Source organism: Conger conger, chromosome 11 (assembly GCF_963514075.1).
Source record: "Conger conger chromosome 11, fConCon1.1, whole genome shotgun sequence".
In the NCBI taxonomy this organism is placed as follows: Eukaryota; Metazoa; Chordata; class Actinopteri; order Anguilliformes; family Congridae; genus Conger; species Conger conger.
In genome coordinates, this window is record NC_083770.1 from 33,358,559 (window position 1) to 33,375,790 (window position 17,232).

The 17,232-nt window shown below is 43.8% G+C and overlaps 1 protein-coding gene across 2 annotated transcripts; it reads right to left on the reverse strand.

Moving 5' to 3' along the window:
• Positions 1–680: 680 nt before the first annotated feature.
• On the reverse strand, positions 681–15,342 carry LOC133141330 (LIM domain transcription factor LMO4.1-like). Of its 2 annotated transcripts, none has more exons than XM_061261857.1 (5): positions 14,815–15,342; positions 5,414–5,623; positions 2,725–2,821; positions 1,851–2,009; positions 681–1,683 (listed from the first exon to the last, which is right to left on the reverse strand). In XM_061261857.1, the coding sequence occupies exons 2-5, from the start codon at positions 5,614–5,616 to the stop codon at positions 1,675–1,677; spliced, it is 468 nt and encodes a 155-aa protein (XP_061117841.1). In that variant the 5' UTR covers positions 5,617–5,623; positions 14,815–15,342; the 3' UTR covers positions 681–1,674. The 2 variants fall into 2 exon arrangements, with proteins under 2 accessions (XP_061117841.1, XP_061117842.1); XM_061261858.1 differs by lacking the exon at positions 14,815–15,342 and adding an exon at positions 7,199–7,304.
• Positions 15,343–17,232: the final 1,890 nt, after the last annotated feature.

The following is a 17,232-nucleotide window of genomic DNA, read 5'->3' on the forward strand; positions in this document are numbered from 1 at the left end:
ATTGTAGGTTAAAAAGTGGCCTTATGACTTGTAGCCACGACGCAGGTCAAATTGTTTGAGGGGCAAGGAATGAATGGTTGTTTAGAGAGAGCGGATTAGAAGTCCCAGCATTGTTTAAAACGTAACGTAATATTTGGATTTAACAGTTTAGTCCAGTGACCTGTAACAATTTAAACACTCATCGCTGAAGTGCAAGTAAACACCCCAAACTGCAGTTTGGGAAAACTAGTTGGTGAAATAAAAATAATAGTATGTATAAGCATGTGGGGTGAGCTGGAGTTGGACTGCATTTTAATTGCATCATGGTAAACAATAAAATTAACGGTGCTGCTTTTTTAAGCATTGAACCAAAATGAGCCACTCCCTTTTAATTAGCGGGGCTCGCAGATTAGGTCTCATTAAATTCAAACACAAGATCGGACCAAAGTTCAGCCTCCCAAGTGCAGCAGCATTAGCAATAGAGTACTTGCATTTAATTGCCTCTGTAATGGTCAGAGCTCAAGCTTCTCATTTCCATTCCTATGGGTAATCAGGCATGTTTGCCTTGTTCCAAACAACAAAGAAATATAGCCAAAAAGAAAGAAAATCCCATTTGTGTCATATGCCTGTACAGTCACTGTACTCAAGACTCCACAAACTCCGAGATACCTTGGACAAAACAAAACAGTTCTACATGTGCGTTTCATTACCATTGTTATTATTTAATAAGATTTTGATCATTTAGTCGTTTTACAGCTTAAACAGACATCCACTTGAAAACTGGATGCTACAACCGAGACAATAGAATTCTACCATAGAACACACAATACCATTAGAAAAATATTTACAGTTCTCCCGCCCCACCCCTTTACAGTTTTCCCCCAGGTGCAGATGTCCATCAAACACATTACCCCTCCCCCACCCCCCCAAGCTCCTCCTCCAACCCCCTCTGTCCTGCCATCAACTGATCTACACCCATCCCTCTTAAACACAACCATACTCAATTCTCCAATTATTCATATCTGTACATGTCCATCGTAAAATACACTTTCATAGAACTCATTTAGGATCATTAATTGAAGATATTTTTTATGTGAATGGGATGGTGTTGTAATGACTCCACTCTATATAGGCTTTAAAAAAAATTTTGTTTTTTGTTTTTTTTAGAAGACACAATGCAAACCCAGGTTCCATGCGTTTCTCCTGTATTGTGCATGTGCCTGGGGACAATGACAGACAGACATACAGACTTGTTGTTTTACATATGACAGCATAACTCCACCCCTCCCTCCTCATGCTTACAAATTAACTGGTTTTGTCTTTGAAATATCAGTTACAGGGGCAGGGGTTCCTTTAGCCGTGTGACTTTCTGGGTGGGTGAACGACGTGTCCCTTCCAGGCCCGTGGTGTATCCAGGCACATCCAGCTTACGCCAGTCACTGTGCTGTACTTTCATACAGTTCAGCTGGACAGTTCTTTCCTGCCTCTTGTGGCACACATGCATACATTTTTGAAAAATAAAAAAAGTTTTTAAGCGATGTCAGGAAATGATCAGATTGGGAATAGTTATGAAGATGGGAATACAGGGCATTGGCGTGAAGGGGCAGGTGTGAGCGGTCCTTTTCAGGGAGAAAAATGAGGGTGGGAGGGAGGGGTGTTGGTGAAGGCACACTGCAGAAGCCTGGCTCAGCCACCTCAGCAAACCTAAAACACAAGAGGGGGTGGGTGTGTGTTATACCAAACGCATCGCTACGCTAGCAACCTGTGACACTCTTTATCAGACGCGCGTAGCGCAATGCTAATGCTATGGTGCATTAGCGTTAGCATTAGCATGGCGCTGAGTGCAGCTTGCAGGGCGCCCCTTCCCCTACCTTCTGGTCTGGCAGCACTGTGCTGCTCTGCAGGGGGGGCAGGTGGGTGCTCAGCAGGGCGCCGCCTGGCCGGTCGTGCTCACAGAAAATGGTGCCGTTGACGTAGTGGAAGCGGTCGCCGGGAACCAGCCTGTTCCTGCAGGTGGCGCAAGTGAAACACTGCGGAGGGGAGGGGGAGTAAGGAATGGTGAGGAAGACCAGTGTGTGAAATTCTGAAAGTGCCCCTGTCCATCCCAAAACCCCGTGCTGTACGGATCATTGTGGGATGGGGCCTTCCTCCCCCACACCCTTTACCCTTCTCCAATCCCAGGAAAGGAAACTACTGCTCTGTTAGAGTTGTGTAAAGATGTACAGATTTTGATGTATGCTCAGGCATTTTCCTGAATGCAAAATACAAAGGCACTATGCAAAATGCAATTAGCAGGCTTCCTGCCTGAACAATTAAACACAATGAATATGTATAGTCTGCACACACACACACACACACACACACACACACACACACACACACACACACACACACACACACACACACACACACACACACACACACACACACGCACACGCACACGCACACGCACACGCACACGCACACACACGCTTGCTGTGCTTTCTGTAATTGCCGTTACAAAACCAGCACTTAAGCATGCGCTCTCGATGTGGCCAGACGTGGTAGAAATGGTGTCGATCACAGGGAGGGCTGCGATAAGGGCGTTTAGATTTAACGGCCAGGAGCACGTCTTCCCCGCCATCTGCCAGGGCCCGCTCTCTCAGGCCACGAACACGCTCATTTCCCTGGCTGGTTAAAACAGTCACGGAGCCGCAGTGAAGAGCAGCCCCCAGTCCCATGGTCCCCGCGTGCCCTCTGACTCACCTTGAGGTGGTACACGTTGCCCTGCGCCCTCATCACCATCTCGCTGGCGGGGATGGACTGACCGCAGGCGCTGCAGGCACCGCTGTGTCCGAACAGCCTGAGGACGAAGCCGCAAATACCGTCAATTTCCCCGAGCCTCCACCCCCGTCTCCGAAGGCCTCCCGGCCCTTCCCCACTGTGCCCACGTGAGGCAGGGAGCAGCAGGGCGAGAAGCAGCGACGGAGCTGGGCTCGAGTGCGTAGCATGGAAACAACGTCCTTAAACTCCTCTACAGAAAAGGGCCACACTTTAAACAAGCGCTTCTCCACACGACTGTTAGCTGAACGACTGCCCACAGCCCAAAGCTGTACACAGGCATCGGAATGTGTGATGGGAGTTGATTCCTAGCTCAAGCTCATCCATGGGGTTTTAACAGACTTGCTGTCAAATCTCTCCTATGAGGAGAGGAGTCTCATCTTCACAAAACAGAATCACACAAAAGCTTTTTGCAGAGAGCCTGAAATCACTCATTTTCAGAATGACACCAAACAGACCGACTGTCGCCTTCCCATTCCCCAGTACCTTTTGCTAGTTTCAAACTCCCTCCCTCCCTCCCTCCCTCTGTTCTTCTCTCACCCCCCCGCCCCCCTTCCTATCACTGTCCCAGCTCTGGCAGCACACGGTAATGAATTTTTGATCTTAATTCAAACAGTAATTCAATAAGCAACGCCAGGGAGAAACTCTGTTCTCCCTAATTAATGTTTGTCCTTTTATCGGACTCCAGACTCCATGGTGCGCAATTTGGCAACGAAGCTCTGCCCTTTTGATTAACTGTATTATACATATTTAATAGGCTGCATTTTCCATATGCGCTACACTTTGTGAGGGGTACGTGCACACACGCACATAAACACACAAACACATACACACATGCGATGCTCGATGGAACGTTTTTGGAAAGTTTTCTTTGGAAAGAATCATGTCAAAATGTGCAGACATGACAGCACTATCTGTCACTCAACACGTTACTAAAGACAAGACCGTTACTTATACCCTGATGGATAAAGAGCAAGGCAAGCGGTTTTCTTGTCCTCCCCCACTTAGTGAAATTCCTCATCCCTGGCTTTCCTTCTGTCCAATTAGGTACACATCTCCGGTTACGTCGACATAAAAAAAATAATGGGCTTGTTTGCTAAAATCTGAAGCAATTACGCATTAAAAAGGAAATCTGGTAATAAGGATATATGAGGAAGACAGTCAAACCGAAATGTCCCGTTACATAACAAACACGTTGGGTCACACTGGTGATAACTACTTTCTATTTTTTCTCCTCCTTAATTAGAGCTGGACTCATTCCTTCACACCCCGGTTCTGCCTGGGCAGTTCATCTCCACATGGCTGCTTAACCCAGGAGAGGAGAAGGGAAAGGCTAGCCTGTGGGTATCCGTGTCCTCGCAGAGGCCAGTGGAGGGACACAATCGCCACTTGTTTTGCCTCGCTAACCAACCCTGAGGCTCTGCAGAGCATTAACATTCACTGGCATACGCACGTTAAACTTCATACTGTACGCATTCAGAGTCGTGACGACTGACCCTGCCCTGTGCAGCGCGGGAGGTGAGGGACAGATAATACACAGCACAGAAAAAATTGATTGAATTCAAAGTCTCAATTAGCCTTCACCTAATATAATTCATACACAATCTTGGTTTTTCCATCGCAATTTTATATTTCAAGATGATTCAAAACTAATTTCAACCATCATAATAAGGATTAGATTAGAGAGACTCTAACATTACTGAAGTCACCCATTCAGCTCCTCCATAGAACGGCCCTAATTATTTGCACAGAGCCAGGGAGGTTGTGTCTTTATCAGAGTGAGATTCTCTATAAAGGGCCAAGCACAGGGGGCTCTAAATGACTCTGCTCAGATATCCAGTAAAAGGACACCAAGTCAACACGTTAAATGCAAATCACATTGCCTCACCTAGTTACCTACAGCACATTTGAATGCACACAAGCAAAGTAATGCGCGATCCTGCAATTGATTATCCAATAAGCATACAGATCTAGTAAACCCTGTGGTGTGCAATAAATATTAAAACATTTCTCAGAGACATTAGGCCTACGCATTGATCAAATTACCTAAAAAAATATATATAAAAAAATTTTGGTTGCTTGGTTGCAGATTGGTTGTTTGCATGAGATGCAACTGCTGCAATGCATGACTGCTGCTATAAGATATGGATTTACATGTTATGCTTGTATTATTGCGTTTGAACTGTTCTGTATGTAGGCATTTGTTTTTTACAATTACTTTACTTACACTGTCGGTTTTTTTAATGTGATTTTTCCCTTGCATTGAACACCTTTATGTACTACAGTTGGAAATTAACCAGACGACTAAAACCAGCACATTTAATGATGTTCATTAATGTGCATTGTCCCTCGTTTCAACTAGACCAGGGGTGTCAAACTCCAGTCAGTCCAGGAGGGCCACAGTGTCTAAAGGTATTTGTGGGTTTCCTTTCAGTCAGCAGCCAAATAAACCGTGTGTGGACTCTTTAGCCAATGAAAGACTTAAATTCATCAGCAGACACTGCGGCCCTCCAGGACTCCAGGAGTTTGACACCCCTGAATTCCAAAGTAATAAACTAGACGGATGAACCAGAGTGGCCAGGCCTGAGCACAGCGCCCCCACAGGGCCGCTCACCTGATGTAGTCGTTCCGGCAGAGGATCATGCCCCCCTTGCTGTAGCAGGTGGTCCCGATCTCGCCCAGCTGGGCCTGGCAGCAGGAGCACTTCAGGCAGCGCGTGTGCCAGTAGCGCTCCATGGAGAAGAGCAGGAAGCGGTCCGCTATCCGCCCCCCGCAGCCCGCACACGATCTGGGGCCCGTCACCTGGCTGTTCACCATCGCAGGCCTGTGGGCAGAAACAGGGCCACGTTAGCGACTGCAGCCTGCCCAGGCCTGAGGGCGCACCCGATTCAGACGCCGACCGCACTCTTCTGACCCTTCCCTGACATCGCAATGCATTTTAAAGTATGTCCCTTTTTTTCACAAACTGTGGTGTGTGGTGTTTGAGGGCCAACATTCAATTTCCATATAAAGTAAATGGCTTCGGAAATGGTGGATACAACAGCCTTATTTTAAAGGCCTGAAGTTTATTTCACAGACAGACTAAGTTTGAGCTGTAAGGTTCATCCTATTCAGGCTCCTTTGTGAAAATGGACAGGTGGCTTTTTCCTTACCCGAGTAATGATCTCTACAGACTATAATAGACAACATTACAGACAAACCACTACCACAGACCATGCCCAGAGACCACACAGACAGGTTACATTATAGACCACGCATACAGACAAGCAGTCAACAGGAAGCTGAACAGTGCTTGTGTATATAGCTGAAGTTCCACTCCAAGGCAAGAAACTGTAGCCCTGACTAAGAAGCTTTATCCGCATTAATCCACTAAAAAACACCCAGCTGAGCTAATGTATGCTACGCTAAAATGTAAACCGCGAACACCACCCAGGATAAGGCCGTCTGGTGAGCAAATGAAGAACAATAATCATTTGAAAAGTCTATTACCAGAAAGTTGAGCTTTTTTTTTTTTAGTTCTGCAACAGTAGGCACATCTAGTAGCTTTGCAGGGCCATCATCTCTACCATCATTACCGAAATGCATAAATATCCATATCCCCATAGGGGATAATGAGTAATGAATCCTGCAGAATGGGGGGGGGGGGTAGATGCCTTTCAAACTTCTGCCACCACAACCCATCAGCACTCCTACCCTCTGGCTAAAAGCATTCTTCATTTGGAAAAGTGAGAGTGAAAAGTTGTCTTCCAAAACAATTCTCCTTGGGAGGCTATCTGGCATCTTTAAAAAGTAATCGCGGGAGATGAGGCTTATTAAATGACACTGTACGGGCTGGCTCACTCACACGTTGGTTGAAATGAGGCTTGGCCCCGCCTGTGCTTTTCGGTCATGCTTTCTCTAGCCCTGGGTGCCAACACGGCCACAACAGTCAGGTGAGATACAGACGACAGGAACAGAAAACTACTCTTATCTTATCTCACACAAGGCCGGCTGGAACCACTACAGGTCCTGATTGAAAAGAGGCAGGAGCACTGAGATTAAAGTAAGCAACGTGAAGGCCCGGTGAGAGCAATCAACCATCATTTGTAATTAGAAGCCTCTTTCTCTCAGTCTCTCTACCCCTCTCTCGCTCCTCCTTTCAGCACACAACACTGCGTTTTCCATCCAACCGTCTCAAAAGAACATTCCAGAAGCTTCCCCTGGTAGGATTCTCAATAGTATTCCAATGCCAGCACAAACGGCCCGGAGTGTGTGCAGGCCACTTCATAAAAAAGAAAAAGAAAAAAAATACAACAAAACACTACTCAATCCATCATAATAATTAACAAAGCATTTCCCCATCAACCCACTCTAAACCAAACTGTGTAAAATGGTTAGATGCAGAATAAAAACAACAAACCTTTCGCTAATAAACTCGACAGCTGTGTCCTTGTGATTTAACAAGAAAGCCTCTCTGGTGTGCCAAAAACTGGCCACTAATGGTCTGCTGCAGATACATTTCTCCTGCTCCCTTCACCACTAACACCTGGATTCAATAAGGCGGCTGCTCTGCTCCAGTGGCCCCGGGGCGCGGCAGGCAAGCTCCTATAGGCTGGAGGGAGAGGGGAGAGCATACACCCCCAGCCCCAGGTAACCGTTTCCCAGCATTCAGCAGCACACCTGCACGCCCACCCACACACCCAGCCCACCTGGGTCAAATGCCTAATTGTTTTGGATTCAAATACTGAACTTGTCTCACGTATCGGAAACTATGAAATACTCTCAAAAAGTACAAAGACCGCCTTCTGGTTCACTTAGGTGGCTCAATTGCGCCAGGCAAAAAAAAATAAATAAATAAAAAATATTTGAGCACATAAATGTATTTGAATCCAAAACGATTACATATTTCACCGAGCACGGACACCTCAGCCCTGATTTCCGCCATCCGTTCGGTTTTTACAACGCCCGTTTTGCAAACACAGGTCTCAGTCACAGGCTCAGACCAACTGCCAGTGCTGGTCGGCCCCCAACTTCAACCAACCGATTTTTTTATTTTTTATTTGACTAAATATTATGTTTGTTTAATAAATTAACAAATAAATGTAATACTGTAATACAAATCAAAGGAGGAGAAAATCTTTGGCCCAATTAAAAAGTTGCTTTGGAAGAAAGCATCCATCAAACACATAAAAGCAGATTATACTATTTTCATAGTATTCTGGCCCATCGGTGTAAACTTTCTGCACCTTTGTTGTCAACAGGAATCGTATGCTTCACATTTTCTTGACATAACAGGAGCAGCCAATCGGGCAAATTCAACGTTAAATGCATGGAGCTTGATTGGGCATGTTAACGAGGCCTACATGACATGTGTTGTTTCCGCAGCATAGGAAAGGAAGGGGGGCAGGCTTTCCTCTACGCACTTTAAGGGGACAACAGGAAGCAGGGGGCCTAAGGAGGTTCAGAGATCAGTGCCAGGGTTCTGTCCAGAGGAGGAGGGGGTGGGGGGCTGTGATTTGAGGGGTCACGCAGGAGTCACCGGGGTTAATTCTGCCACAGGAAGAGCATCTGACCCTCTCCCCGCCCTTCTCAGGGCCAGGTCCCACACTCTTCAGCTGGTGCGGGGTGCAAGCTGGCGAACGGGCGCCTTCCCACGCCCGGGGTTAACGACGCACCGTGGGGTTCGTGTTCCACGGCACGACTGCAATGCTCCCTGGGACAGCGCTCCCCTCCTCCCACCCCGCCCCCACGAGCGCAGCCGACGTTCAGGCCCTGCGAAGCCCACGACCCGCCTGCCCAAACACGTCGGCCTCCGGTCTGTTTTCAATTTGAAACCAGATAGCCCCTCGGGTTGTGAATTACTGGAGTGAAATTTGTCGAAGGCTTTACCAGGAAACAAGAAGAGGAGTATGGTGCTGGAGGGGGGTGGGCTGTATGAATTCCAGGCGAATAGAAAAAGGCTTAAAACACTGAACTTTCTTCACCCCCTCCCAAAACTCCTTCTCAATGGCTTGGCTCATGAAGCTATGACAGGAGCTTGCACAGCATTCCACAATCAACGCCGGGGTTGGGGCTAAAACTCTTATTCCATCAAACTGCATTAGTTACCAACAATCCATATTCTTTATTAACCTTCCCCAGCCCTTTACACAAGACCAACATTAGCATTATTACTCCACGCCGAATTGGTTGGCAAGGAGTGCGTCTTTCATTGGAATTAATTGCTGTACACTGAACGGAAGGCTTTACTGCCATATTTAGAACATAAAGGACCAGCAGCGGCTCTGCCCGTTTAACCAGTTTGACACTTTCTGTTAACAATAAGAAAAACGCCTGCAAGGCCCACGGCGGCATGGACGAGCGTGGCGGTAATGCAGTCTTAACCATCCCCAGCGGACTCTACCCTGAAAATCACAGTGCGCTTCGAGGCTCCGAACAAGCACGAATTAGAAATACTGGATTTTGAAACGGACCGATAAACGTTTGCGCGTGTGACGCTTCCATTTCCCTAGCGAGCACCGGGTCAGTGGAACACGAGTTCTCGTTTAACCACATTTGATACAGCTTTTTGACCAGGCTGAGCCCATTCTCCACTGTGTGTGTGTGTGTGTGTGTGTGTGTGTGTGTAATCTCTTTCACCAACAAAAACTTCTATCAAGTGGCAGCCATACCATCACCCTTTGATAGTTGAAACCATTTTCCCATACTGGAAAAGGGGGAAAATGCACACCAGCAGCAGCAGCCCTGAGTTTCCTTGTCAGTGAATGTACAGGGATATCATTTCCCTCTGCAAGAGATCCCATAATCCTCACCTCTGTTCAGCTTCAAACAGGACAGCCAGGAAGGCAAACAAAATCTGAGACCACACCTGTGAACTCGGATGGGAAGTTCAACCCCAAAGCACGATATGTGGAGACTCCGCTCCTTTAGAAGGTTTTATTTGGATTTGCAGCAATGTAAATATTCTTTCTGAGGCTGCATTATACATTCCGCTGTGGCCCTTTCTACCATCACATTTATTTTCGCAAAAATGGCAGCAAGAACAAAAAAATAAAAAATAGCATCTGCGCCAGCGTAAAACAGAGGGTGGAATTGGTGGGCAAAGCCTGTAGGCTCACCGCAAGCCATTTTACAGGTCAAGAATATATACAATATAATATATACATATTATTTCATTCCACAATGGTCTTTACTAAAATAAAGGAGAATTATGGTTTTCATAGTGCAAAATGACATGCATAAAGCAATAGAGCATGTACAACAGTGTGCATTATCATAAGAATCCACAGTCCCAGTTGTGAGAAAGTAATACATCAGCGATGTGAATTACGGCCGGTCACATTCTGACAAGCAGGGACAGTCCATTTCAAATCTGAATGATTTGGTGAAGCCTTCACAATAAAATCAGAATTTGTAACTTCAATAATTCACTTAGAAAACATACTGCAAATCACCTTAGTCTTTCCATGCACGGTGCCTTTCCATCAACATTATGACAATTTCATATCCACAACTCACCATCAAAAAATATGGACGTGCTAGAATAGCATTACCATTGCCAGCAAAATGTCCGCAGTCTCACCTGAGTCGGTTGAGATGCCAGACTGCCATTTTAATGTGATTTTGCATTGAAGATCATAGTGAGATCGTTGAGCTTTAGCCCGCTACTTGCACCCGACTACTCCATCTCTTCATTAACCACTTACACATAGTGCCAAACATATAGCTAGTGCTTTCTGACAATACTTGATAAGCTACCCCACTTGAAATTAATTTGGTGCATGGACATATAACTAATGCTTAATAACCCTTAGCAACTTACTTTTGTGTCATTTCCGTGGGTGTACCACACATAGTACGTGGTACTCTGCATTATTTTGCTTAGAGCTGTAAAAAGGCACGCAAATGACCAAAGGAGGAGCTTTGTAATAGGACTGCATACGTTTCATGGCGATGTGAATAATGTATCCGTAAGCTATCCTTTCTAACAAATCACTCAGGCAACAGAATGGTATCTATCAAAAAGATGCATCAGCAAGCATCCTGAATGTTTGTAGTTGTGCCCCCATGCAACCTAAAAGAACAAGATATTACTTTCATAACATCTGCTTCACTTCCACCTTCTTGTGTCCCTGCCTTCCTATAATAAAACCAAGCACAGACCATGCAAAAAAAACTTGACAATTTCACAAAAATCTCTTCACTTTTATTGCATATGCGGGTAAAGAAATGGGTCTGAAAGATTAAAGTTTGTTGTTTTCCAAGGCTAAACTAAATAAGGGTGAAACTTTAGTGTTCAAACCATTTAAACCGTAACTAAAGGAATTCCGCTGCTGATGAAAACCCCTGAAACCAAGGCTAAGAGAACGTTGCCATAAAAAAACCTCTTTAAAAATAGCTAAGGAAATGCAGGCATAAAAATACCTTAAACCAGTGCTAAAGGAATGTTACTGCTAAAATCCCTTAAGACCAGGGCTAAGAGAAATGTTAGTACCTTTCCAGCACCTTACAAAGGATACTTGTATTAAAAATGCTCACACTGGTGACTAAGAGAATACAGGCATAGAATCATCTTAACCCAGACTACAGTATAGGAATTGTTACTCCCCATGAAGCCGAGACAGAGGTGATGCCGTCTGTCAAAGTACAGGGAGGCATGGTGAGAGTGCTGTTGCTTGCTAACAGCACTCTAACTATGAGTGGTCCCTAACTATTTATGGTCCCTAACTATTTTAATAGGATGTTTTCCAGAACACCAGTTATGGCATCATTACTTATTACAGCTTAACAAAAGAATTAAATAAGAACTTTTGGCATTATTAATGTCCCTCACCATGAAGCAATTTTACTTAAACCCACATATAAACCTTTTTAACAATTGTCACCAATTTCCTAGCCAGATTCATGGAATGCAGTCAGCCTTCAAAGCCAGACAGAACCACAAGAGCAGCCAGCACTATGCTATATGCCCTCAGAAAAAGCCACTATCTGTAATACAAACAAAAAATGACAGTTCATTTTAAAAGCATTCTTAAGCCCATGTTTTCCCCTCAATTTTAATGAGAATAGTAATTACAAAAAAAAGGCACGGAATTCATGCAACCAGAGGGATGTTGCTGTATAGACCGGCCTAGGAGAAGGTTTCTTAATTCTTGCTGGAAGACATATTTTTGCCATTAACCACTAACAATAGTTTTAATGTAAAAAGGAGAATAGCTGGAAAATGTGAGCAAAAAATTAATTGATAATTGTCATTATATGGAAATGGGGTTTAGGAACACCTTGTTTAAATATCTGGATTTAAATGCATGAGCCTAGTTGCATAAATTAATCGTAGTATATCGGTTTGTCAATGTAGAATTCTTTCACCAATGCCTCCATAATTCATAGGTTTCGGATTTCTGTCTTTTATAACATAAAGAAGGACTCCCTGTACAAACTATGTCCACCTTCTAATTTATTTGTAACAAGCTAATTTATTCACTGCGGTCTACACAGTCTGTGATGATGTCTCAGGAAGCATCTCTATATTTATTCATAATTTTAGTGGTTATAGAATACATTCGCATCAATCTTGTGATACAAATGGCAAGCATTTGTTGCATTCCCTTTTTTGTAGTATTCTTATGGTTGAATTCAAATGCATGAACGGTTTGCTCTAGTCTGATGTGGTCATATAACGCACCAAGGCAGTGTGCAACACAAACCAAGATACTGAGGAGCACTCACAGGGAGTTCCCTTGCATCGAAAACCCCACGACCCTGAGACTAACTACTCATCACAAATGAATTTACCCAGCAAAAGCCCCACAGTGAAAGGGGTTGGTCAACAAAGGTGAATGGACACAATGAGAAATGTATTTTCCAGTGCTCACCAAATTAACGGACCAGGTGTTCCCATTGATCTTTTAATCAATTCATTTGCTACACATGCTTTCTTTTTATTGCATTTTAAGTGCATTATGATTGGCCTTGGGGAAATACAGGAATATATGGATTAATGAAACACCATGTTATAACACATGAATAAAACACAACTACCCAACTAAAGAGGAATTTAGTTAAACATTCATGTTGTTTCCATAGGAGATATTCACATTTGGCTAGATAAAAACATGTTTTTGCTCACTAAAGTCGGGCCAAAATCCTGTTAATGAAGACAAGGGTGGGCCGACTTGGCTCGAGAAAAAATTCCTATGCAGAGCAGAGCATTAAAACAACCTCTGAGACTCCACTGTGCGATGACAGTCGCGGTAATAGACAACGGCAAACGCGCGGCCTGGCGCATAAATATAAGGTGCCAACGAGGAGTCTACGTATAAGGCAAATCACATTTGTAACCACCCCACGTCAGGTAAATTATTATAAAGTGTTAGAAATAACGGAGCAAACAGGTGTCACCTTAAAAGTGAGTGCTAACCACCTGACGACTACACCTAGGGCGATTTTTGGTAGTTTGTCATTTTAAAGTCTTGTATATGGCCCAAAGTAGCAAAGTAAAGCATTGAAATATACATTACTCTGGCATCAGTTCCTATAAACTTTTTACGCATGCTTCACTTTATGAAATGTGCGATTAGTTTAACCACGACCTACACGTAATCTCCACCATCAGGTCTACAGAGTGCAAAAACAATCTGAACTGGAGCACACTGAAGGCACCGATTGTCACCAGTTGGTGTTCGCGAAAAACGGTTGCAAACGAGTAAAACAACGTAACAGGTGAACGACGTTTATTATTATTTTGTAACCATTTCAATCTGAGTTTATTGTTATAGTGTACGCTGCCCATTGTTCCGCAGCAACAGTTCAGCCTTTTCTCATGCTTTGTTCTGGAACGTCAATGCAAAAAAAAAAAAAAAGAAAGAAAGAAAAATAATTGATGTCAACACAAGTCTTAAGTTTCAAAACAGCACTATAGCAAACGCTTTTATAGGAAAATGATATAGGCCTACATGTCTAATGGCTTTATTAAATACATTACTAAGTGTTAGAGAGGCAAAATAAGCAAGGCGGGAACCAAAAACATGCGGAAGTCCTTTACTTTGGCAAGATGATGTCGTGCTAGCTGATGTCGTGTAGCCTACTTTATGAACCAGGTCGAATTCTGCATCCAAAACACGAAATTGCAAAAATAATTATTTTTTGGCATAACCACAATTACGCAGTTTTTCATCTTTATTAAGCAATGGCATGCTGAATAATAGTAGAGTGAATCTTAAGGATACAGAAATGTGAACATTTCAAGAGAACAATGTTACAAAACAGGATTTGAGTTTACGGAGTCAACTGTTCGTTTTTTATCTGCCGTCAATATAAAATGCATTTGCTTCTTATTTGCCATCTCAATGTTTAGGCCTATTCAGTAAACTGGTCATTAAAATCCAATGTTAATTTAGATAAATGCCGAAATCGTGGGCGTACTTGGCTCCAAACTAGAAGGACACAGTGACTGTGTAGCTTAAGTTCTTCGCCAAAACACAGACATCTGCACCCTTAAGGCTCCTAAAAAGTGGTAGCCTATTGACGCCACGCTGCGCTGTGGTCAGATTCGTTGGCTGACCAGCAATATATCCTTCATATAATAATGCACTAAGGGACCATAACTGTACTGCGTGTCCACTTCATTAAAAAGTAGTTTTTAATTGGTGCTCAGCTGCCAGCCATACACATGCCATACATTTTTTCTTTTTAAACAAGCCTGTGGGGCAAGGGTACCTCGCTATTTTTGATGGGAACATGGGGAACCGTGGCCAGTCACGCCGGATGGAAACAGCTGCTGGACTCAACTTCAAAGACGGAACGTAGAGCTTTGAGGATGGAGTAGCAATAAGCTGTTCTCTCCCACGCGCCAGGCGCCACACAGATAGATCCTGAGCCGTAAATTAGCTAGCTAGCTGGTAATTTACATCGTGCAGTCACTAGAGTTGCTAGTTTTAAAACATAGCTTTTTAAGAATACTTGAGCTTATAGCCAGATTGCTAAGTGGCGTTATAATAACATGTTTCAATTTGTACAAATTAAAAATATGCTCACCTTGCCGTTCTGAAGAGTTCTGTTTCTGCGAAGTCGAAATGCTCAAAATCCGTGTGACCGAGGTCGTCTCTTTTCAACTTGCGAGGAACTTCCCTAACCAGCTAGCTAATGAGCTAGCTATTGTCTACTTTGTGAAGACTATGGGCTTCAGCGATTGGTATTTCCAAAGGCAAAACTGGAATACAAAGTTTCAGTTCACTGACTAGCCTGCTGTGTCTAACTCGCAAGCTAACTAAATTGCCTATAGTCAACAGCCCAAGAAATTGAACTCGCCGTATATTGAACTGAATAATCGATAATGTCGGCTTTATTTTCTGTTCTTGTATGCTATTTCAGACACCAATTGCACCACGCACAATTTTGATTCTTAGAATTGAGGGAGCGGAGCTTTAAACGACTCTTCCGTGACGTCGTAGAGGTGCAGCCCCTGCAGCCATTGAACTGCAAGGGGGTGTGGTACCTGACAGAATGATCGATGTTTGTTTAACGAACTCTAGCCCACTCATGCCCTCATTAGTTGGACCGTAATCACAGCCGTTAAGGAAGGCTACAAGAGGAGAGGGCGCTGTGCGTTCATTCTCATATATATACTCCCCAAATAGAAGTTTCTCGCCAGCATTTTTAGATTGTGCTTTTTATCCTAAATAGCGAACAGCTCCGTTGGCAGGAGGGTCCCAGTTAGGCTACTTCCTCTGTGCAGTCCTAATTAGGCAATTCAACCGCATTAGTAATGGCCTAAGAGGTCGTAACACTTAAACAAGGTAAAATGAACGCCCTAAAACTAATGTGTTTACTTGAGTTCTCAGATGATGTCTGGTTATGCGTGGAATCACTACACTGTCAGTCTGCAAACAGATATACCAAATTCATTATTAATGTGGGCGTGATGAGCAGTAGTCTTTAAACAATTTTACAAATTGAGTCCTTTCTGCATAGCCTACAACGACACCTACTAGTGCTCTCGTTTTTACCTGAATGACTGCGCACAACTAACAGCTTAAGCAGATTTATACGTGTATCCTATTATGCATAAAAGTTGATAAAACTGTTAAGCAGAATGAGAAGAATTGTGCGTAATTATCACCACACCAGAGTGTTGGAATTCATTGTGCGACTGGACAAGAAATCTAAACAGGTCGGGCCTGTACCTTAGTGGTTAAGGTAAATGACTGGGACACGCAAGGTCGGTGGTTCTAATCCCGGTGTAGCCACGATAAGATCCGCACAGCCGTTGGGCCCCTGAGCAAGGCCCTTAACCCTGAATTGCTCCAGGGGAGGATTGTCTCCTGCTTAGTCTAATCAACTGTCCGTCGCTCAGGGTAAGAGCGTCTGCCAAATGCCAATAATGTAATGTAATGTAAACATCTTGACTGATAATGTTTTCATGTTAGTTCTCAGTCCTTCAGGAGACCTAGGAGACAATACGTTTGCAAGGTAGGCTACGACATTACATTGCTAAGAATCTAAAAGTCCGTTTATCCAGACAAGAGCTGTGTTTCCAGGACACTGATCTGAACTTTTTGTCGGTTTCTCTTTCCTTTCCTTATTGATGTTTTAATAGCTGGATTCTGGCGCTTTGACCGGCGATGACAAACTCGAATTTCGTCAATAAACTGAGTTCTAAAAGGGCTACCTTGCCCTGAAACGACAGAACTCCGAGTTGATGCAATAGGCTGTTCGTCACGTGCATATTTTAGAAGTGGAATATTTTTCTGACCACATGTCATTTGGAATGATTTGCTTGCCCCCTTGCGCGGATTCTTGTCATCACCTGTAACCATTCACTTATTTATATTCCCTGGTCGTCCCTTTAGCTGTTAAATAACGTGTGTATAGGCAATACAGTACAGCACCTGCAGAATCACTGAACAAATAATCCAGACACAAAGCGATTCGGCCTGCGCTCCGGAGGCGAGGGTCCGCGCTCTAATTGGGTATATACCACGGTCATGCCCTAGTAGTTCTTGACATTTTATCAGATTTATTATCTAAATTAGTGTTAGATTTATTAGGCTATACCAGAATGCCTGAAAGCACGTAGTAGTAGATTCCACACAGACGGTGAATAGAAGGTGCTCCCACGTTCAGTGGTAAATACAGGTGAATTATAGGCCTATTCCTGCAGCAAGATCATCCAGACATATATAGCCTACATGTAGGCTATTTCAATTGTTAATTGCTAACAGTGTTGTATTGTCTTTGAATGTGTTATCACCTGTTATTATTTCGTGTTTTAATCTTTAGAAAATAGATTGAATGGCTTTAATATACGCACAAAATAAGCATAGCATGGTACATTTTCATCTTCGGTCTTTTCCTCTGATAACTTTTTGAGCTCGCTGGAATAATTTTATAACACACATGGTTACTCCAGTGCTTTTTCGCTCCCTCCCTGGTAGGGTGGGTTATTCATTTAGT

What these genes read in the sequence shown, in the direction of transcription:
- LOC133141330 (XM_061261857.1), bottom strand. Translation starts at nt 5,616, where the DNA reads ATGGTGAACAGCCAGGTGACGGGCCCCAGATCGTGTGCGGGCTGCGGG. An exon ending in TGCCGGAACGACTACATCAG is followed by an intron (nt 2,822 to 5,413) that starts GTGAGCGGCCCT and finishes CTTCGTCCTCAG; the next exon opens with GCTGTTCGGACACAGCGGTG. An exon ending in GCAACGTGTACCACCTCAAG is followed by an intron (nt 2,010 to 2,724) that starts GTGAGTCAGAGG and finishes TCCCCTCCGCAG; the next exon opens with TGTTTCACTTGCGCCACCTG.